The sequence below is a fragment of the Babylonia areolata genome, chromosome 20 (assembly GCF_041734735.1).
Source record: "Babylonia areolata isolate BAREFJ2019XMU chromosome 20, ASM4173473v1, whole genome shotgun sequence".
In the NCBI taxonomy this organism is placed as follows: domain Eukaryota; kingdom Metazoa; phylum Mollusca; class Gastropoda; order Neogastropoda; family Buccinidae; genus Babylonia; species Babylonia areolata.
This window is the reverse complement of record NC_134895.1, coordinates 24,608,813-24,632,812: the sequence shown is the minus strand read 5'-3', so window position 1 is coordinate 24,632,812 and position 24,000 is coordinate 24,608,813. Positions and strand designations below refer to the sequence as shown.

At 44.7% G+C, this 24,000-nt stretch overlaps 1 protein-coding gene across 1 annotated transcript in view; it reads right to left on the bottom strand.

Moving 5' to 3' along the window:
- Positions 1-22,727, bottom strand: part of LOC143295200 (salivary peroxidase/catechol oxidase-like) — a 40,163-nt gene extending 17,436 nt beyond the window's left edge. Inside the window, exons 1-5 of the mRNA XM_076606770.1 lie at positions 22,612-22,727; positions 15,538-15,645; positions 10,199-10,353; positions 5,474-5,594; positions 2,018-2,188 (exon numbers count right to left, since the gene is read on the bottom strand). Coding sequence (XP_076462885.1) covers positions 2,018-2,188; positions 5,474-5,594; positions 10,199-10,353; positions 15,538-15,645; positions 22,612-22,672 — 616 coding nt within the window. The 5' untranslated portion in view covers positions 22,673-22,727. The remainder of the gene's footprint in view (positions 1-2,017; positions 2,189-5,473; positions 5,595-10,198; positions 10,354-15,537; positions 15,646-22,611) is intronic.
- Between the last annotated feature and the right edge of the window lie 1,273 nt (positions 22,728-24,000).

Here is a 24,000-nt window from a genome sequence, read left to right as displayed (position 1 = left end):
GGGAACACCATAGTGTGGTATGGTGTGGTGCTTGTTGGTCAGTGTTGGGAACACCATAGTGTGGTATGGTGTGGTGTGGTGCTTGTTGGTCAGTGTTGGGAACACCATAGTGTGGTGTGGTGTGGTGTGGTGCTTGTTGGTCAGTGTTGGGAACACCATAGTGTGGTGTGGTGTGGTGTGGTGCTTGTTGGTCAGTGTTGGGAACACCATAGTGTGGTGTGGTGTGGTGCTTGTTGCTCAGTGTTGGGAACACCATAGTGCCGTGTCCTGTCGTGTCGTGTTGTGATTGTAATTGTGCTTGTGGTTATGATTGTGTCATTGTTGATAATTTTCAGTCTGAACCCGTTAAAATTGAACATGGAGTCCCACAGGGATCTGTTTTAGGCCCAGTGTTCTTCACACTGTACACTGCTCCTCTCGCTGAAACTCAACCGCCATAATGTCAGTCATCATTCTTATGCTGACACTCAACTCCAGAAGAGTGATACCCTCGAAAAACTGTCGTCGCTCTCACAAGAAACAGCCAACTGCTTCCTGGACATTCAAAACTGTTTCAGTTTCAGTTTCAGTAGCTCAAGGAGGCGTCACTGCGTTCGGACAAATCCATATACGCTACACCACATCTGCCAAGCAGATGCCTGACCAGCAGCGTAACCCAACGCGCTTGAGGGGAAAAAATGGTGAATAAATAATAGATAAATACATTAAAAAATAATTAACTACTACTAATAATAATAATATGTATAAGGCGCAAAAACTTGATGAAGTCAACTATAAGCGTACATAAATAGGTAAATGAATAATAATATAATATCGCTTCGTCAAGTCTCCACACTCAGCTCTTTCAAGTCTGGCCTTAAAACCCACCTCTTCCTAAAATAGCCTCCCTTCCCTGCCTCTTCCTTGTCTTCAACTTCTCCAGTTTTAGAGTCATGCATGCGTGTGAATGACTGATGCGAAAGTGCTTTGATTTGTCTCTGCACAAGATTCAGCGCTATATAAATACCATTATGATTATTATTATTATTGTGTTGTGCTGTGTTGTGATTGTCGGTGTTGTTTGCTTAGGTGTTGTGTTTGTAATTGTAGTTGTGGTTTGCTGTTGTGTTGTGTTGTGTTGTGTTGTGAATGTGGTTGTGGTTGGCTATTGTGTCCTGCTGTTTTGTGTTCTGATTGTGATTGTGATATGCTGTGTGTTGTGACTGTGGTAGTGATCTGTTGTTGTGCTGTGTTATGTTCTACTAACGATTGTGGTGGTGGTTCGCATATATGTTGTGATTGTGACTGCGGTTGTGTGAGATTTTGTTGTGCTGTGTTATGTTCTACTAACGATTGTGGTGGTGATTCGCATATATGTTGTGATTGTGACTGTGCTTTGCTATTGTGTTGTGTTGTGGTTGTTGTTGCAATTTGATCGCAGTTATGGTTATCGATTGTGTTGTGTTGTAATTATGGTTGTTGTTGTGCTGTGACTGTGGCTGCGGTTTTCTGTCGTGCTGTGTTGTGTTGCGATTGTGGTTTGTTATGTTGTGTTGTGGTAATGATTGTAGTTGAGGTTTGCTATTGTGTCGTGTCGTGGTTGTGGTTGTGGTTTGCCGTAGTGTTGTGATGTGACTGCAGTTGCCGCTTGTTGTGTTGCACTGTGATCATGGTTGTGTGGTTTGGTTGTTCTTTTGTGTTGTAATGAGTTGCATTGTGTCGTAGTACGGTGTTGTATTGCGTTGGTATTCAGTTTATTGTGTTGTGTTGTGTTGCGTTGTGCTGCGTTGCATTGCATTGTATTGTATGGTGTTGTGTTATATTGTGTTGTAGTGTGTTGTGTTGTATTCCATTGCACTGGATTGTAATGTACGTTACTGTATTAATTTGCGTTGCATTGTATTGTATTGCATTGCATTGTATTGCATTGTATTGCATTGCATTGTTTTAGGTTGCGTTACACTTCAGTCACAGCGGATTTCACACACACACACACACACACACACACACACACACACACACACACACGAATGGTTACCGGTGGCGACGGGCGTGAGGGTCAAGTCGTGGTCAATGAACTGACCCCACTGTACGAACATCGTGGTACGGTCCATGGAGGCGTTACCTGAGGACAGGACCAGTCTACTAACGTCTGTGGGGGTGGGCAGTGGGTACCCCTCACTTCCACGGCTACGTGGGGAGTTCACGTCTGCAAGTCGAAATGCGAAAAAATGATATTACTTCTACTGCTCCTCCCCCCATCCTCCTCCTCCTACTAACACTTCTACTAATGATGAGCATGATGATTGTGATGATCTTGGCAATGGTGACGAAACTACTACTACTACTACTGATGATGATGATGACTGCGCAAATGATAATATTGATTATTATGACGAAAATAGTACTACTTATAATTCATACCTACTGCTACTGCTGCTGCTTCTGCTGCTAACAGTAATAAGAAGAAAGAAAGAAAGACTGTTGTTGACGTGCTGCTACCGCTGCTGCTGCTGCTGTTGCTGCTGCTGATGCTGAGGATGATGATGCTGAGGATGATGTTGATGATGATGAAAAACTACAATGTAACTAATAATCAGGACAGGCTCTGAAATGCCTGTATCAGTTAAGTACAACCTATGTCCGTTTACATCCAATCTAGCTCACAAGGAAGCTTGGATCAGTGGGGAAGAATGTGTTCCTATCCAGTCATGTTGTTGTAGGAGAGATAGGGGATGAATGTGCTCCTATCCAGTCATGTTGTTGTAGGTAGGAGAGATAGGGGAGGATTGTGCTCCTATCCAGTCATGTTGTTGTAGGAGAGATAGGGGAGGAATGTGCTCCTATCCAGTCATGTTGTTGTAGGTAGGAGAGATAGGGGAGGATTGTGCTCCTATCCAGTCATGTTGTTGTAGGTAGGAGAGATAGGCGAGGATTGTGCTCCTATCCAGTCATGTTGTTCCAGATAGGAGAGATAGGCGAGGATTGTGCTCCTATCCAGTCATGTTGTTGTAGGTAGAACAGATAGGCGAGGATTGTGCTCCTATCCAGTCATGTTGTTGTAGGAGAGATAGGGGAGGATTGTGCTCCTATCCAGTCATGTTGTTGAAGGTAGGAGATATAGGGAAGGATTATGCTCCTATCCAGTCATGTTGTTGTAGGTAGAAGAGATAGGCGAGGAATGTGCTCCTATCCAGTCATGTTGTTGTAGGAGAGATAGGCGAGGATTGTGCTCCTATCCAGTCATGTTGTTGTAGGAGAGATAGGGGAGGATTGTGCTCCTATCCAGTCATGTTGTTGTAGGTAGGAGAGATAGGGGAGGATTGTGCTCCTATCCAGTCATGTTGTTGTAGGTAGGAGAGATAGGGGAGGATTGTGCTCCTATCCAGTCATGTTGTTGTAGGTAGGAGAGATAGGCGAGGATTGTGCTCCTATCCAGTCATGTTGTTGTAGGTAGGAGAGATAGGCGAGGATTGTGCTCCTATCCAGTCATGTTGTTGTAGGTAGGAGAGATAGGGGAGGATTGTGCTCCTATCCAGTCATGTTGTTGTAGGAGAGATAGGGGAGGATTGTGCTCCTATCCAGTCATGTTGTAGGTAGGAGAGATAGGCGAGGATTGTGCTCCTATCCAGTCATGTTGTTGTAGGTAGGAGAGATAGGCGAGGATTGTGCTCCTATCCAGTCATGTTGTTGTAGGTAGGAGAGATAGGCGAGGATTGTGCTCCTATCCAGTCATGTTGTTCCAGGTAGGAGAGATAGGCGAGGATTGTGCTCCTATCCAGTCATGTTGTTGTAGGTAGGAGAGATAGGCGAGGATTGTGCTCCTATCCAGTCATGTTGTTCCAGGTAGGTGAGATAGGCGAGGATTGTGCTCCTATCCAGTCATGTTGTTGTAGGTAGGAGAGATATAGTCGAGGATTGTGCTCCTATCCAGTCATGTTGTTCCATGTAGGAGAGATAGGCGAGGATTGTGCTCCTATCCAGTCATGTTGTTGTAGGAGAGATAGGCGAGGATTGTGCTCCTATCCAGTCATGTTGTTGTAGGTAGGAGAGATAGGGGAGGATTGTGCTCCTACCCAGTCATGTTGTTGTAGGAGAGATAGGGGAGGAATGTGCTCCTATCCAGTCATGTTGTTGTAGGTAGGAGAGATAGGGGAGGATTGTGCTCCTATCCAGTCATGTTGTTGTAGGAGAGATAGGGGAGGATTGTGCTCCTATCCAGTCATGTTGTTGTAGGTAGGAGAGATAGGGGAGGATTGTGCTCCTATCCAGTCATGTTGTTGTAGGTAGGAGAGATAGGGGAGGAATGTGCTCCTATCCAGTCATGTTGTTGTAGGTAGGAGAGATAGGGGAGGATTGTGCTCCTATCCAGTCATGTTGTTGTAGGTAGGAGAGATAGGGGAGGATTGTGCTCCTATCCAGTCATGTTGTTGTAGGTAGGAGAGACAGTAGAGAAGAGTAGGGGCTGCTGAAAACATACGTGTTGACTTGAGTGGGAGGATGCTGGATGGTGGCACCATGGAAAGGCTCGTGCAAGACAGAGACAGACAGACAGACAGACAGACAGACAGACACACACACACACACACACACACACACACATACACACACACACACACACACACAGAAAGAGAGAGAGAGAGAGAGAGAGAGAGAGAGAGAGAGAGAAGATGGAGAAGCAGACAGATAGAGAGATAACAGATACAGAGTCAGGCTTCCGTCAAACACACACACACACACACACACACACACACACACACACACACACACACACACACACACACCCGCGCGCGCGCGTGCGCGCGTATACAAAAGTGGAAATGTTGCCAGGGACAACTCTCTTGTTGCCACAAGTTCGTTTAAGTGCGCTGAGTGCATGCCTCACACGGGACCTCGGTGTATCGTGTCATCGGAATGACTAGCGTCCAGACCACGACTCAAAGTCTAGCGGAAGGGGAGAAAATCCTGGCAAGCAGGCCTATGTGATTCGACCCCGTACGATCGGATTCTCTCGCTTTTTATGCGGACGTGTTACCAGCAAGTCACCACAATAATTAACACCACCACCACTTTCATCATCATCATCATCATCAACAGCAGCAGCAAAAGCAGCAGCAGCAGCATCAATATCATCATTGATACCATCATCAATATCATCATCATCATCATCAGCAGCAGCAGCAGCAGCAGCAATATCATCATCAGTACAATCATCAATATCATCATCATCAGCAGCAGCAGCAGCAGCAGCAATATAATCATGAATACCATCATTATTATCATGATCAGCACCAGCAGCACCAGCATCAATATAATCATCAATATCATCATCATCATCAGCAGCAGCAGCAGCAGCAGCAGCAGCATCAACAACATCATTAATACCATCATCAATACCATCATCATCAGCAGCAGCAGTAGCAGCATCAACATCATCATCAATATCATCATCATCACCACCACCATCATCAACAACAACACTTCCTGCACTGACAGTCCGCATAGAGGGCAGGCAGGAGCCGATTGAAGGGCGTGTCGGCAGCTCCCAGATTGAACACGCTGTTGCAGGAACCGTCGGCAGTGCGGTACCTCCGGGCCCAGTCAGTGTGGCAGTCCTGCAAGGCACAAATCACACACCGAAAGTGGAGTGATGTCCTGGAGGTAAAGCGTCCGTCTGGGAAGCGAGAGAATCTGAGCGCACTGGTTCGAATCACACCGGCAGTCACCAGTAGTTTCTCCCCCTCCACTAGACCTTTATTTATTGTAAGTGTTAGTGGTGTTGCTGCTGTTATTGTTAGTTATTGTAAGTGTTAGTGGTGTTGCTGCTGTTATTGTTAGTTATTGTAAGTGTTAGTGGTATTGTTGCTGTTATTGTTAGTTATTGTGCTAGTGGTGTTGCTGCTGTTATTGTTAGTTATTGTAAGTGTTAGTGGTATTGTTGCTGTTATTGTTAGTTATTGTGCTAGTGGTATTGTTGCTGTTATCGTAAGTGTCAGCGGTATTGTTGCTATTACTGTAAGTGTCAGTGGTTTTGTTGCTGTTATTGTTAGTTATTGTAAGTTTTCGTGGTAGTTTTAGTTATTGTAAGTGCCAGCGGTATTGTTGCTGTTATTTTTTGTTATTGTAAGTGTTGGTGGTAGTTTTCGTTGTTGTAAGTGTTAGTGATATTGTAGCTGTTATTGTTAGTAATTGTAAGTGTCAGTGGTATTGTTAGTTACTGTAAGTGTCAGTGGTATTGTTAGTTATTGTAAGTGTCAGCGGTATTGTTTCTGTTGTTATTAGTTATTGTAAGTGTCAGTGGTACTGCTGCTGTTGTTGCTAGTTACTGTAAGTGTCAGTGGTAGTATTGCTGTTGTTGCTAATTACTGTGTCAGCGGTATTGTTAGTTATTGTAAGTGCCATTGGTATTGTTGCTGTGGTTGTTAGTCATTGTTAGTGTTAGTGGTATTCTTAGTTATTGTAAGTGTTGGTGGCACTGTTAGTTATTGTAAGTGTTGGTGGTATGGTGTCCTTCCTTTTCAAAATTTTAGAAAAAGTCATCCTCTCCCAGCTTCTTAAACACCTAGAGCAGAACGATCTTTTCGACCACCACCAGTCTGCTTACCGACAAGGCTATAGTACTGGAACAACATTGCTGAAGATTGTAAACGACATTTTCTTTGGTTCTGACGATGACAAAATTGCAATTCTTGCTCTTTTTGATCTTACTGCAGCATTTGATACAATTGATCATACACTTCTCATTGAAAGACTCAAACATTCTTTTGGCATTCACAGCCTTGCCCTTTCCTGGTTTCAGTCCTACTCAACGAATTGAACCCAGACTGTCTGCGTAAATGGGAAATATTCTAACGAAACTCTGTTATCATTTGGTGTCCCACAGGAATCAGTCCTTGGCCCTATTCTGTTTGTTCTGTATGCTACCCCACTGTCTGATGTTACAAAAAGCCACTGTCTCTCGCACGCGAGCTTCGCTGACGACACTCAGCTCTATCAATCGGTTTCTATTGCTGAAACTGATAAACTGATGATACAAATGCGAAAGTGTATAACAGACTTGAAGCCTTGGATGACATTCAACAAACTACAACTAAATGATGAAAAGACTGAACTGTTGCTTGCTTGCCCAAAGAAATTTATGAACCACCCGTCTCTCCCTCATTCTCTTCTGGTAAACAACAGTCATTCCTGTCTCCCAATCAGTGCGGAGCGTCCGTGTCAGTCTTGACCACAGTCTGTCATTTCAGCAACATATTTCAAACATTTACAAATCAGCTTATCTTGAGTTGCGAAGAATTAGTGCTATTCGCCATCACCTGTCTATAGAAGCAACCAAAACATTAGTCTGTGCGTTTGTTTTTGTCTAGGATTGATCACTGCAACTCTGTTCTTGTTGGCACTCCAAAACCTTCACTTGATAAACTTCAAAGAGTTCAGAACAATGCTCCTCGACATATTTTCAGATCCTCCAAATTTGAACACGTTACTCCTCTCTTCCACTCTCTTCACTGGCTACCAGTTTCAAAAAGAATTGAATACAAGCTTTCCTCTCTGACGTTTTCTGCCCTCTCAAGCTCTAACCCCCGCTACCTCTCTGACCTCCTTGAAGTGTACATTCCAACTCGTCGCCTTCGTTCTGTTTTTGATACCAGGCTTTTAAAACTCCCTGTTGTAAAAAAAAAAAAAAAAAAAAAAAAAAAGGGTCAAAGATCTTTTTTCTTTCCAGGCTCTGTCATTGTGGAACAAATTACCAGAAAATTTGCGAAATTCTGTCTCGCTGAAATATTTTAAGTCTGCTCTGAAAACACATCTTTTCCAACAGCAGTAACAGCAGGGTTTTTTTGGTTTTTTTTTTGTTTGTTTGTTTGTTTTTGTTTTTTTGTTTGTTTGTTTTTGTTTTTTTGCCGTGTGTGTGTGCCGGGTGGGGGGAGGGGAGAGGGGGGGGGGTGTCCGTGTGTTCGTGTGCCTGGGTGCGTGTTGCAGGGATGCGTTTTCTGGAGGGCGTCATTGGTGGGTGGGTAGTTTCCAATGTTCAGTTGCGTGAGTTTTTCACGTGCCTCCGTGCGTGTGAGTGGGTAGGGGGTGGAGGCGAGTATTGATGGGGAGGCGGGGAGTGGGGAATTAAATGAAAAGCGCTTTGAGCAGTATTTCTGGAGAAATGCGCTATATAAATGTCGATTATTATATCATATTATTGTTAGTTATTGCAAGTTTTAGTGGCATTGTTGCTGTGGTTGCTAGTTATCGTAAGTGTTGTCGGTATTGTTAGGTATTTCTGCCTACACTTTATCTGAACTCCCCAATGTCTTCTCCTCTTTCTTTTTTGACAAAGTCCAGAATATTCGTACCATCTTAGACCAAATGCCTTTCCAACCTACTCATCCTGATCCTCAATTCAACGGCACTCCTCTCCATTCCTTTAATCCATTAACTGAAACAGATGTCCATGAAATCCTCAAAGAAATGACAATAAAATCCTGTGAGCTCGATCCTATACCAGCCTCTGTTTTTTCTCAGTGTGTCTCACAGCTTCTCCCCACAATCACCAACATTGTCAACTCATCCCTTCTCACTGGAACGTTTCCATCCACTTTCAAAACTGCAACAGTCCGGCCTCTTCTGAAGAAATCCAACCTTGACGCAAACATTTTGAAAAACTATCGACCAGTTTCTAATCTTCCATTCCTGTCCAAACTCCTTGAAAAAGCTGTCCTGAAGCAGCTCAACAATCACCTTTGTTTCAACAATCTCATCCACCCATTTCAGTCTGCCTATCGTGCTGACCACAGCACCGAAACCACTCTCCTCCACATCCTGAATAACCAACTGCTAGCGTCCGACTCAGGACAGATCTCCCTTCTCACTCTTCTCGACTTGTCAGCCGCCTTTGACACGATAGACCATTCAATCCTTCTTTCCCGTCTTCATTTTACATTTGGTATCAACGGCACTGTTCTAAACTGGTTCAAATCTTATCTCACTGATCGATTCCAGTCTGTCATTGTTGATAATTTCCAGTCTGAACCCGTTAAAATTGAACATGGAGTCCCACGGGGATCTGTTTTAGGCCCAGTGCTCTTCACACTGTACACTGCTCCTCTTGCTGAAATTATCAACCGCCATAATGTTAGTCATCATTCTTATGCTGATGACACTCAACTCCAGAAGAGTGATACACCTGAAAAACTGTTGTCGCTCTTGCAAGAAACATCTAACTGCTTCCTGGATATTCAAAATTGGATGACTCTAAATAAGTTACAATTGAACGCGGACAAAACTGAAGCAATGATCATAGGAACTAAACAAAAACTCTCTTCCATTACAACTAATACAATCAAACTTGGCAGTACATCCATCCCTCTGTCCACTTCAGTCAGGAACCTCGGCGTTATCCTTGACAACACACTGTCCATGCAAACATTTATCAATCAGACATGTCAATCCTGCTACTGTCAACTGCGGCGCATCAGTTCCATCGGGAAATATCTGTCCACTGACGCAACATCTAGACTTGTCGTTTCTCTCATTCTCTCTCGCCTTGACTACTGTAACTCCCTATTGTCTGGTTTGCCTGCTTCATCCATTCAGTCCCTTCAGCGCATACAAAATTCTGCTGCCCGACTCGTCCTCAGAAAGAAAAGATCTGAGCACACCACTCCTCTTTTGCAACATCTCCACTGGCTCCCTGTCTCACACCGAATAAAGTACAAGATCAGCACTCTATGCTACAAATGTATTCACAAATCAGCCCCTTCCTATCTCTGTGGCTGCCTTCACCTCTACACTCCATCTCGCTCACTACGATCAGCTTCGGATCCACTCCACTTACACATACCCAGATTCAAACTCTCGACTGTTGGCCACCGTTCTTTCTCTGTCTCTGGACCTTGCAATTGGAATGAACTTCCTCTTTCGCTTCGTCAAGTCTCCACACTCAGCTCTTTCAAGTCTGGCCTTAAAACCCACCTCTTCCCAAAATAGCCTCCCTTCCCTGCCTCTTCCTTGTCTTTTTAGTTTTTTTCAGTTTTAGAGTTATGCTTGCGTGAGAATGACTGGTGCGAAAGCGCTTTGATTTGTTTATGCACAAGATTTAGCGCTATATAAGTACTATTATTATTATTATTATTATTGTAGGTGTTGGTGATGATGTTGCTATTGTTGTTAGTTATTATAAGTGTCAGCGGCATTGTTCACACTACCGCTCCAGCCAGCGGCTCACCTCTTTACTCGTGGACCGATGGATGGGGGACGGCTTGTAGTGAATGGAGCCTGTGCAGGAGGCATCCACTATCAGTGAGCTTCCCCCCACCGTCTCCACCACAGAGGGACTGCCATCACCGAGTGTGGTGACGTTCAAAGCTGTGCCCGTGTCCTCTGAAAAGTCCACGTCAAAATCCTTCAAATCATCAGCCCACACGCCAACGTTACTGATGTCCTCGTCCGAGCCCCCGTCGCTGACGTCATTACTTCCAAATGCTTCGGCGAAACATGGGGCGGAAAACAGTGTGAATATAACGAGCTCAATACATGTGCCTGTGGTTTACAAATACACACAAAACATGTGGTTGTGATTTATTAATAATTAAACACACAAAACATGTGCCCGTGATTTATAAATACGCATTAGCACAAAGCAAGTGCCTGTGCTTGACAAACACTCAAGCACATAAATCAAGTGCTTGTTATTCACAAATAGTCACGCATACAATACAAGTGCCTGTGGTTTACAAATAAACACTAACACAACATAAATGCTTGTGATTTACAAATACTCACGCGCACAAAACATGTGCCTGTGGTTTGCTAATACTCATACACACAAAAAATACCTATGGTTTGCTACCACACACACACACACACACACACACACACACACACACACACACACACACACACTCACACACACAACTGATGGCCATCGAAGTGCCTGTGGTATACAAAGACTAACACACACAAAACAAATGCCCGTAATTTACAAATGATAAGCACTTATGAAATAAAAATACTCATGCATAAATGTGAAACACAAACATATGGGACAATACTTCTAGTGAATTCTACCCTTTCTTGTTCGATATTAGAAACTATGGCTTCAGCTATGGAATCCGTAAGGCCGATAAGAATTTACTCCAAACACATACTTTTAAAGCCATGTGTTTTCCCCCCCCCAATCATTATGAAGCCAGATTGTTTTCAGGGCCCATTTGATGGTGAAATTTAAATTAAGAAATCATGGAAGAAAATAAACGGACCCCGATGTGTGTGTGTGTGTGTGTGTGTGTGTGTGTGTGTGTGTGTGTGTGTGTGTGTGTGTGTTTGCATTGTACACTGGGGAGGATGGGGCTGGGGTGGGGAAGGAATTGCAAATGAATTCAGTTGAAAAATAAGACCCGAATGTAAATTTTAACGTCTCTCACGGCTGCATAATTGTATCTCAGGAAGTATGTAAAAGATATAAAAAGAAAAAAAAATTATGGTGTCCTAAGTACGTTGAATCAGAACAGGCACCACTGAACACCACCGAAGTGACTCAGCAGCAGTGCAAGGTCTCCTCTGGTGTGTGGCTTCCTGGCGACCTAACATCGATGGTTCCCTGCGGACTGCCGACGCTGGAAATGTGACGGACGAACCCGGGTTTGGCCGTGTATGGGGGAATCAAAATGAGCGGCGTGGGAGTAATGCCACTGAAACGGTGCAGATGATGGGGCAGCAAAAAAAAAAAAAAAAAAAAAAAAAAAAAACATCTCGCCAGTGGCGCCCACGATGTGTCAGTGTGGCTTTAAAATCATTCACCTTGTGTATCGAACGAAAGTGGAGTACTTCACGTCAGACAAGCATATTTCAAATGGTCTAAAAAAAAAAAAAAATTGAGAACGAATAGTTCGTGGAGTGTGGTATTCATAACGCTACATTCTTATTTATACCTGACCTGAAAACGGTGCAGATATAAATTTCAACACACATCTGTGTGAAGTGTTAAGCAGTTCTAACTGTATTTCATGTGTCAGGTGTGGGCTGGTCATACAAGACTTAATTCAAGTCAAAGGATTTATTGTTCAAAAATGAAATGATGCAGTTGCTTGAAAAAAATCATTTTAGAATCTATAGCATGTTCAACATCCAATCTGAACACACACACACACACACACACACACACACACACACACACACACACACACACACACTCACACATACAGAGAGAGAGAGAGAGAGGAGAGAGAGAGAACCCAGCGAGTAAGTACATATCGACCATAGTGTATTGTATTGTATTGTATTGTATCGTATTGTATTGTATTGTATTGTACAGCATTATTGAACTGTATCGTTATGTAGCGCACCGTACCGAATCGTATTGTATCGTATCATTATGCATTTTAGGCCAGTGACATCCACAGTTGAAAACTGCATTCCAGTAAATCATATCCAACCAGCCAGATGACGTTCATGACTTCAAACTTTCTGAAACGTCGTACACATTCTTCGATTTTCCCACAAACGCATCATTGGCGTCATGGCCCTTTTCTCAGCTGATCAATGTCATACTGACAATCACTGTCTCTGCTTTCCAATAAACAGGACAGCACGCACTGTCGTTGATTGTTCGCCATCTGTGTTTACGCCAGTGGGTAAAAGTGCTGTGTCTTCACTACTGAGGAGGCAGAGAATGAGAATGGGAAAATTGATAAATGTTTAATGCGTTTGGCCACGAGTACGAATCTCTGAAAGTAATCAAGATACTGTTTCAAAGTTGTCTTGTGTATGTAAGCCCCTAATTTCAGTTGAATGCTTCAAGATTATAAACAGTTCAAAATAAACTAGTGATAATTTCATATCCGAGAAAATCTGTTCTGTTGATGTAACTGGCCAGCTGATTAATAAACAAGAAAGCAAAGTACATGTAAGTACTCAACCTTGGCGAATCCCAACAGGACAGTAAAAAAGAGTTATATCTTTGGTTTTCACACAAACTACAAGACAATTAAAGGCAAATTTCTGGGAACATAAGCCTTTTACCTTAACTCCCTGACTGTGGCAAACACTAGATAGTTTAATGCCCAGAATCATAAGCCTCCCTGAAGTCAAATGCATCATACAGGATTTGACTTTCTCTACTCGAATATCTAACATTATTACATACAAGGTGGGTCAGAAGACGAATAGTGCGTTTTAAATTCTGCCTACTTTTGTATCAACTGTTTGGTTTTCCTCCAGTTTTACACCAAGTATTTTGTTCTTATTCAGAATTGTACATAGGCCTGTTACACTAAAAACCTTTTATTTTTATTTTTTTAAATTTCTTTTGTGGCCGTGTACCGAGTGGTTACTCAAGGGGTACGGCACAAAAGACTTAACTAAATATGATTGATTGAATGAAAGGATAGGCAAGATCCCACGCACAGGCCAGGAACATATAGAGGCCAGTCACAAATGGGTTTTTCTATTGTTTTATTTACAATAGTTGTGTAGAGAAACTAAGAAGACATAAAGGAGAAGACAACTAGGAGAAGACAAAAAGAGAAGACAGTGCAGCCATACGTAGCGAGATGTTGCTGTTGTGGGAACAACACTGACCACTACACGGCAAGAGACAAAGAGAGCAGGTGCTGGCCGCGGCTGGCTCGGGTGTGGAAGTGACCACTCATCACCCGCTCGGCCAATTTATACAAATTAGGCGAACTACAAAGACAATCACGTGGGCTGCAAACCAGATCGTCACTAATCTGAAGAAATCTGATGAGAACTGTGCTTGTTACAAGGTGTTCAGTAACAGATTTCTAAATGATTCCTGAACCGATTTACGTCGGATAAGTTGCAAAAGAAAGAGCTCAACACCTACTTTATAATGAGTATAAAATGAAGTGTTGGTTATTTAAGATGACTTTATAATCTTAATTTAAGTCACCTGAACAGGGTCAGTTTTAACGAGCTCGTCGCTGAAAATTACAAACTGCGTTAAATAAGTTCAACGTAGGCAAACATAAATGGAACAGACTTAAAGATGGAATTAAGACGATTCTGCCAGTATATAATACTAGTAGTTTACTGATCTGACAAAAGAGCTATTAATTAAATACTGTGGAACAGAAACACAAGTTTGCTCTCAGCCAATGACGTATCGCGACGCGACAGTGGTCGAGCAGTCAGCAGGTGGTCTGGCCAGGACAAAATGATGTAAGCAGAGTGACGTCACATATTCTGTGCAAGGGTTAGGAGGGAAAACGTCGTCTGCTCTGGCTTGTGCGTGAATAGTGTTGGAGCAAGCATAGCGCGCTTGGTCACAATTTTTTTTGTGTGTGTGTGTGTAATCATCCGCCAGATGTGTAGTTCCTTTCTTTAAAATAGGTACCACAGTTGCCTAGCACCATTCGCTGGGATCAAAACTGTGCTGCAAAGTGTGGAATGGCTTGACAACATGATTCAGATGGAACACGTCGTGTTTGTATGCTGTAAGTGTGGGATGGCTTGACACAATGATCATGATCGAACACACAGTACTGTGTTTGAATGCTGATAAGTGTGGAATGGCTTGACAACATGATCATGATGGAACACGTTGTCTGCTGATAAGTGTGGAATGGCTTGACAACATGATCATGATGGAACACGTTGTATGCTGATAAGTGTGGAATGGCTTGACAACATGATCATGATGGAACACGTTGTATGCTGATAAGTGTGGAATGGCTTGGCAACACACATGAATGTACCATAGTCAACATGTCTGAAGTGATCTCATCTGTATCACTGAAGGTCCATACTTAACATGTCCTACAGCTTCCGGCACTTGTTCTTCATTTACACGTTTGTTTCTGGTGTAAATAAAACAACAACAATCACCATTTACCAAACCACACTGGAAATCTTTGCCTACAAACTGATTCAGTCCAACATACGAGATCAAACTTAGGTATAAACAAAGTTTCGCGAATTCTGAATAACCTTGTTTTGGTCAACAAACCACAAATATCATCAGTTAGGAAGGGCAATGAACAACGTGAATTTTCTGTTTTGTTGTATTGTGTTCTTTGATAGTTTTATTTTATTTTGATACAAATGTCTTGTCAAATGTATCTATTTTTCCCCAAATGTGCAGTGTTGTCTTCCCCTACCGTTCCCTTTTCGACTCAAAAACGTGAAGCCTGGACATGATCTTTTTTGTTTCTTTGTGCGAGTGTGCGTGAGCGTTTGCGCGCGCGGGTGTGTGTGTGTGTGTGTGTGTGTGTGTGTGTGTGTTGTGTTGTGTTGTGTTGTGTGTGTGTGTGTGTGTGTGTGTGTGTGTGTGTGTGTGTATGTGTGAGTGCGCGCGCGCGAGCGTCAGAATCCGAATCCGAATCAGAATTTTATTCAGTAAGGCCAAAGCTCCATTTGAAGGGGCTGTGAACTATAATAAGTACACCATATTTTGCAACAAAAAGAAATCGAGTGTGAGTGCGCGCGCGCGAGCGTGTGTGTGTGTGTGTGTGTATGTACGTGTGCCAGTGTGCGTGCGTGTGTTTGTGTATGTGTCTGTGTGTGTATCTACCCACAGGGAGACAGAATGGATAAAGTGAGAACTACCTCTCCGGTCCCATCTGGCCCTGGCAGGTCCGCGCAATCTGCGGAAGGCCGAGTGTATGGTGCTGGAACCCGGACGTCTTCTGCGATGGCCACGTCTCGCCAGAACATCTGTCATGTCACAGTGCGAAATATCAAGATTTAGTCTGTAGAATGTAGAGTCGGCAAAACAAAGAGAGAGTGAGAGAGAAACAGAAGTGTGTGTGTGTGTGTGTGTGTGTGTGTGTGTGTGTGTGAGACAGAGAAAGAGAGAGAGAGAGGATAGACACACAGAAAAGACACACAAACAGACAGAAGAAAGAAAAAATAGAGAGAGAGCAACAGACACAGACAGACAGATACAAAGATGCGCAGACAGAAAAATAGATCTATGATGGATGGGCATACTGATGTGTAACATGATACATAGTCAAGATACATAGACACAGAGACAAATAGACGGTCAGACGGACAGAGAGACAGACAGATAGACAGACAAATAGATAGTTAAACCAATAGATAGACTGATAGATAAAGAGAGACATACATACAAAAAGACAGACAGATAGATGAATATATATATATATATATATATATATAGATAGATAGATAGATAGATGTATATAGATAGATAGATAGATAAACAGGTGGACAGGCAGACAGAGCAGCTAGAGAAAGGGGTAGGTCTTGGATCACCAACAGGACCATATCCATCAGCTCTGCATCGACTGGTCAATATTGAGAACAGGTTGCACACACACACACACACACACATACACACACACAACCTGTGTACGCCGCTCCTTCGCCCATCCTCTCCTCCTACAGACACCTACTCTCCAAACTACCCCACTCCATCCCCCCCGCACCCCCCCCCGTACCCCACTCCTCCTCCTTTACCCCTCATAATGCGTTGTTTTACCCTCCACACAACCCCCTTCCCCCCTCCTACTCCTCCTTTACCCCTCACAATGCGTTGTTTTACCCTCCACACAACCCCCTTCCCCCCTCCTACTCCTCCTTTACCCCTCATAATGCGTTGTGTTTTTCCCTCCACACTACCCCCTTCCCCCCTCCTACTCCTCCTTTACCCCTCATAATGCGTTGTGTTTTTCCCTCCACACTACCCCCTTCCCCCCTCCTACTCCTCCTTTACCCCTCACAATGCGTTGTTTTACCCTCCACACAACCCCCTCCTCCTCCATTAGTCCTCACAATGCGTTGTGTTTTACGCTCAACAATACCCCTACCCCCTCCTCCTCCTCCTTTACCCCTCACAATGCGTTGTTTTACCCTTCACACAACCCCCCTCCTCCTCCTTTACCCCTCACAATGCGTTGTTTTACCCTCCACACAACCCCCTCCTCCTCCATTAGTCCTCACAATGCGTTGTGTTTTACCCTCAACAATACCCCCTACCCCCTCCTCCTCCTCCTTTACCCCTCACAATGCGTTGTTTTACCCTTCACACAACCCCCCTCCTCCTCCTTTACCCCTCACAATGCGTTGTGTTTTACGCTCAACAGTACCACCCTAACCCCCCCCCCCCCCCCATCCTCCTTTACCTCTCACAATGCGTTGTGTTTTACTCTCAACAGTACCACCCTAACCCCCCCCCATCCTCCTTTACCTCTCACAATGCGTTGTGTTTTACCCTCAACACTATTTGTATTTGTCAAGGTCAGGTCAGGTCATTAGATCTGCTACTGGTAACCTGTAATCCAGTACAACCTGTTCAGGGTCAGGTTGCCGGCGACTAAACCGGCACTCCCACTGCTCCCTTCCGGGACTGGTGAGGCGGGTGGCTAGACACCCTTATGGAGATCCATAAAAGGGCGTCGGCTCAGGAGAGCCACCGACGGCCATCTAGCTCCATTGTGCTGTGTGCATGTCACACACAGTTGGCCCCCGGGGTGTGTCTACCCCTGCATGCGAAGTCTGGATCCGGCAGAATCTGCGGAAGAAACCCTTCGGTTCAACAGAGAGGAAGGCGGTTACAGCAATGCACTGTGGAGTGCAGAGAGCAAGATGAGACACCGAAAGGATATCTTGGTCATCCACAGCATCCATGCTCATCCTCCAGTCGTCTTGACTTAGTCTTGCCACTGGAAATTGGTGGACCCGGACGAGAGAGTGAGGTCGACGTTGCGCAACTCCTCTTCACTTTAAACAAACTCATCGCGCAAGTCATCAGTCATCCAAAATGACCTTTCATCCTTCATCATTTCATCACCCCCAAGTCCTGTGGCGACAGGCGAGTGACGAAACGACAGGTGTGGGTACACTGGCAGTCGCAGCCGCAGACCTGCACGCAGGCGGCTCAGGCCATAGGGTCGTTCTTCGTCGACAGGAGCAGCGATGGAGCTCGGCAGCCGTCTGAGCGTCTGAGCAGCCCTCTTTAGGAATGCACTGCTCACCTCCCTGGCATGAGGAAGGGGCTAGAAAAGGTGCCCTAAAAATTGCCTGCTCCATATCACCCTGGCCAGCATACCGCGGCTGGCGGGGACCCTACATCAGCGGTCGAAACAAAAAGAAAGAAAAGAAAAAAACAAGGATTGTTCCTCTCACCATTGGTGCTTGGAACATAAGGACTCTCCTGGACAGAGATAACGCGGACAGACCCCAAAGGAGAACGGCACTAGTTGCATCCGAACTTGCCAGATACAACATTGACATCGCAGCCTTGAGTGAGACTCGGCTTGCAGGCGAAGGCGAGCTCTGTGAACGGGGATCTGGTTACACCTTCTTCTGGAGTGGACGAGGAAACGAAGAGCGACGTGAGGCTGGCGTTGGTTTTGCAGTAAAAACAGCACTTGTCAGCAAGCTGGCTGGAATCCCAAAGGGAGTCAACGATAGGCTTATGACCATGAAACTCCCACTGGCATCTGGCCAGAAGCACCTCACCATTGTCAGTGCCTACGCCCCAACCATGACCAACCCGGATGAAGTGAAGGCGAAGTTCTACGAGGACCTTCACTCTGTCATTGCTGCTATCCCTAAAGCAGACAAGCTCATCATTCTTGGGGACTTCAATGCTAGAGTTGGCTCTGACTACATCTCCTGGGATGGAGTGATTGGAAAGCACGGTGTGGGCCACTGCAACCCAAATGGATTGCTTTTGCTTCAGACTTGTGCAGAGCACGAACTGCTGATAACGAACACAGTTTTCTGCCTCCCTACCCGTAACAGGACGTCATGGATGCACCCACGCTCAAAGCATTGGCATCTCATCGATTACGTCATCGTCAGGAAAAGGGATAGGCAAGATGTACGTGTAACAAAGACCATGTGCGGCGCCGAGTGTTGGACAGACCATCGCCTTGTAGTCTCGAAGCTGAATATTCGAATCCAGCCCAAGAGACGCCCCCAAGGCCAGAAGGCTCCAAAACGGCTCAACATCGCTAAGCTGAATAACATCACCATCAAACAGTCCTTTGTGGAACTGCTGGAAGATCGGCTGGAATCCGCCTCTCTGGACAACCAGAATGTGGAGTCTGACTGGAGGACCCTGCGAGAGCTAATCTATAGTACAGCTTCAGAGACCCTGGGACCCATGACCAGAAAGCACAAAGACTGGTTTGATGAAAACTGTGATGAAATCAAGCAGCTTCTGGATGAGAAACGTCGTCTGCATCAAGCCTACCTGAGCAACCCAAAGTCCACATCAAAAAAGGATGCGTACGATGCCATCCGCAGGACTGTTCAGCAAAAGTTACGCCAGATGCAGGATAAGTGGCTGAGTGACAAAGCTGATGAGATCCAGGGATATGCTGACAGGCACGATATGAAGAGGTTCTATGATGCCTTAAAAGAAGTCTACGGCCCCACATCCTCAGGATCATCCCCCCTCCTCAGTGCAGATGGGAATACCTTGATCACCGAGAAGGAGAAAATTCTCGAACGCTGGGCTGAGCACTTCAACAGTGTCTTAAATCGCCCTTCCTCCATAAATGATGAAGCCATAGACCGTCTCCCACAAGTCCCCATCAACGAAGCACTGGACGATCCGCCAACACTTCTTGAGACCCAGAAAGCAATCCGTCTGCTATCCAGTGGCAAAGCACCTGGCTCAGACTCCATACCAGCAGAGGTCTACAAGGATGGAGGCACTGTGCTGACTGAGAAGCTCCATCAGCTGTACTCACTCATGTGGAAAGAAGAGACGATCCCCCAGGATTTCAAAGATGCATCTATCATTCACTTGTACAAGCGAAAGGGGAACCGGCAAGCCTGTGATAACCATCGGGGCATTTCCTTGCTCTCCATCGCAGGCAAGATACTTGCCAGGATCCTACTAAACCGCCTCACAGCACACCTTGACCAAGGTCATTTGCCTGAGAGCCAATGTGGATTCCGGAAAGAGCGCGGAACCACCGACATGGTGTTTGCTGCAAGGCAGCTGCAAGAGAAATGTCAGGAGCAAAATGTTGATCTGTTCTCCACCTATGTCGACCTCACTAAGGCCTTCGACACCGTGAGTAGAGAGGGACTGTGGAAGATCATGGCCAAGTACGGATGCCCTCGGAAATTTATTTCCTTGGTCAGCCAGTTCCATGAAGGCATGCAGGCTCGAGTCCAGGACAATGGCGAAACATCTGCTCCTTTTGCTGTCACAAATGGTGACAAGCAAGGCTGCGTCCTGGCTCCAACGCTGTTCAGCCTCATGTTCTCTGCAATGCTTACTGATGCCTTCAGAGATGGCGATGTTGGAATCGGCCTAAAGTACCGAACAGATGGCAAGTTGTTTAACCTCAGAAGGCTTCTAGCAAAAACGAAGGTCATGACAGACATCATCAGAGACTTTTTGTTTGCTGATGATTGTGCCCTCAACGCTGGATCTGAAGCTGACATGCAACTTAGCGTCGACAAGTTTGCCACTGCCAGCAGGAACTTTGGCCTTACCATCAGCACGAGGAAAACTGAAGTTCTCCATCAGCCAGCCCCAGGGAAACCCTACGTTGAGCCCAACATCACAGTCAACGGTCAGAGACTCAGTACGGTGGAACGGTTCACATACCTTGGCAGCACACTATCACGAAATGCGACCATCGACGATGAAGTGAACGTCAGGATTGCAAGAGCAAGCGCAACTTTTGGCAGACTCAGTGCAAATGTCTGGAACAGAAGAGGCATTAGTCTTGAGACCAAGCTAAAGGTCTACAGAGCAGTAGTTCTCCCCACACTACTGTACGCCTGCGAAACTTGGACAGTGTACCAACGACATGCCAAGAAGCTGAACCACTTCCACACAACATGCCTCAGGAAGCTACTGAACATCAAGTGGCAAGACAGGACCCCAGACACAGAGGTGCTCGCAAAAGCCACCCTTCCCAGCATCTTCACCATCCTGATGCAGTCCCAGCTTCGCTGGGCTGGACACGTGGCGCGCATGCCAGACCATCGGCTGCCCAAAACGCTCTTCTATGGCGAGCTGCAACAAGGGAAGAGATCACACAGAGGTCAGAAGAAGCGCTTCAGAGATACTCTGAAAGTCTCTCTGAAAGCGTTTGATATCAACAGTGACTCCTGGGAGGAATCTGCAGTGGACCGTGACAAATGGCGCGCTGCTGTGCACAAAGGCGCCAAGTTGTGCAAGGCCAACAGGACTGCTGCAGCTGTTCAGAAGAGGCAGGCCAGAAAGTCACGGGCAAACAAGCCCCCTGACAATGATATGCCTGTCTTTGTCTGCCCCAACCGTCAGCGAACATTTCGTGCGCAGATTGGACTATTCAGTCATCTGCGCATTCACAGATAGATTCATGAGCATCCTCCCCCCCCCCCACCCCACCACCACCCTCCCCCCATCCCCCAGCTGGATGACAACGATGGTCATCATCGATCTCGATGGACACACCACCACACATTTGTATTTGTATTTCTTTTTATCACAACAGATTTCTCTGTGTGAAATTCGGGCTGCTCTCCCCAGGGAGAGCGCGTTGCTACACTACAGCGCCACCCATTTTTTTGTATTTTTTCCTGCGTGCATATTTTATTTGTTTTTTCCTATCGAAGTGGATTTTTCAGTCTACAGAATTTTGCCAGGAACAACCCTTTTGTTGCCGTGGGTTCTTTTACGTGCGCTAAGTGCATGCTGCACACGGGGCCTCGGTTTATCATCTCATCCGAATGACTAGCGTCCAGACCACCACTCAAGGTCTAGTGGAGGCAAAGAGACAAGGACAAATAGTGACACAGTCATGCAGACAGAGAGTTAAAAGATTCACAGCTCTTCTTGTCTTTATTCTGCTATAGCTGTCCAACTTTCAAACCGATTTGAGTCTTCTCAACAGTGAAAAACAAAACAAAACGTTTACCGATTCTTATCTAGAACCCGCTCAACTTTTGATGACTTTTAAAACTATAAAACTAGAGTGAACATAAAAGAGAAATTGAATGGACCGTGTCAACCGGGTGTAACTAACTGAAACTTGTACATCTATCTAGATCCAGAGAAAACGGCTAAATGTTGCAGTGTGATTGCGGCGATAGCCACGTCTCCTTTACCGCGGACTTAAAAAGAATTTTTAATTGCTCTTAAAGATTTTTTGAATGTCCAAGATACACCAGAATAATATGATTTAAACAGCGTTCTCACTGCGAATACCGCAATCGATTTATCGCCCTTTAAAAAAGCATGTTTAAATATTATATTTTTAACGTCAGTTAAGTAGCCACGATTGTGTAATGGGTAGTTTCTTCTCACCCGAACACGCGGAGTTCGAATCTGCCGTTAGGACTTTTTTTTTTCTTTTAACCCGAAGCTTTATAATAACAAATACAGAACACATTTTAACGATTGGATTTTTTTTTTGAAGTGTATCACAAGTGAGTCTTGAAGGCCTTGCCCCTCTTGTTTTCTATGTATTTTCAGCGATTTTTAAATATTCAATATGTCATGCTGTTACTGATTTAAATTTTCTTGTTCCTTTCAATAAATCTAGTCTTATGGACTGTGATGACGGTGATGATGATGATGTTTATAATTATAACAGCAATAATAATAACCACACAAAAATAATAATGAGGAGGAGGTGGTGGAGCAGAAGACGAAGAACAACAACAACAACATTCCGTCTAACCATCTGTTTTGCTCACCGATATTTCCGAAGCTGACCAACAGCAGTAGACAGACGACAGAAGTCAATACAATGTTCATGATGGCTTCAGGGAGGGTGTCATTCAAGGTTTACCTCTGTGTGCCTCTCCTTTCCGAAGTGCGGCTTTGTGAGCACTATGTGACGGCGGTCCGCTTCTCGGCTTTTATACCATGGATTCTGTGCATCCCAAGCACGCGCGCGCACACACACACGCGCGCGCGTGCGCGCGCATACACACACACACGCACGCACGCGCACACACACATACACACACACTTTCTTTCTTCTTTTCTTTCTTTCTTTCTGTCTTTCTTTCTTTCTTTCCTTCGATCTGTTTCTCTCTGTCTTTCCTTATCTCTTCCTTTTCCCCCATCTTTCTTTCTTTCTTCCTTCCTTACTTTCTTTCTGTCTCTCTGTCTTTCTTTATCTCTTCCTTTTCCCCCATCTTTCTTTCTTTCTTCCTTCGTTACTTTCTTTCTTTCTGTCTCTCTGTCTTTCTTTATGTCTTCCTTTTTCTCCCATCTTTCTTTCTTCCTTCCTTTCTTTCTTCCTTTCTCTCTGTCTTTCTTTATCTCTTCCTTTTCCCCCATCTTTCTTTCCTTCTTCCTTCCTTCCTTCCTTTCTTTCTTTCTTTCTGTCTCTCTGTCTTTCTTTATCTCTTCCTTTCCCCCATCTTTCTTTCCTTCTTCCTTACTTTCTTTCTTTCTGTCTTTCTTTATGTCTTCCTTTTCCTCCATCTTTCTTTATTTCTTCCTTCCTTACTTCCTTTCTTTCTGTCTGTCTCTCTGTCTTTCTTTATCTCTTCCTTTTCCCTCCATCTTTCTTTCCTTCTTTACACAGTCTACAATGGGAAGGGAGAGTCACGTACGTAATGTGAAACTACTGCAAGTTTTGTCTGCTCGAAACTCAGTCACGATGTATGTCAACAGTTCTTATCAGATCTAACTCAGTTGGGAACATTGAACATTTTCGGTGTTGGCTTGAGGCAAATTTCAGTATGGCGTATTCCTGAGTTTAGGAGTGAGAGCTATCATTCAATATCATGTGTTCCATAGTTTAGGAATGAGAACTATCCTTAGTATGGGAATGAGAGCTAAGGTAGTTTAGGAGAGAGCTATCCTCGGTTTAAAAAAAGATATATATCTTTATCCAAAAAAAAGAGAGCTAAGGTAGATTAGGAATGGGAGCTATCCACAGTTTAGGCAGGAGAAATTCCCTTAGTTTAGGAAAGAGAGGTATCCTTTGTTTAGGAATGAGAGCTATCCGTTGTTGAGGAAAGAGAGCTAACGTAGTTTAGGAATGAGAGCTATCATCAGCTTAGGAAAGAGAGCTAGGTTTGTTTAGGAAAGGCATATCCTTAGTTTGGGAATTCGAGCTATCCTCAGTT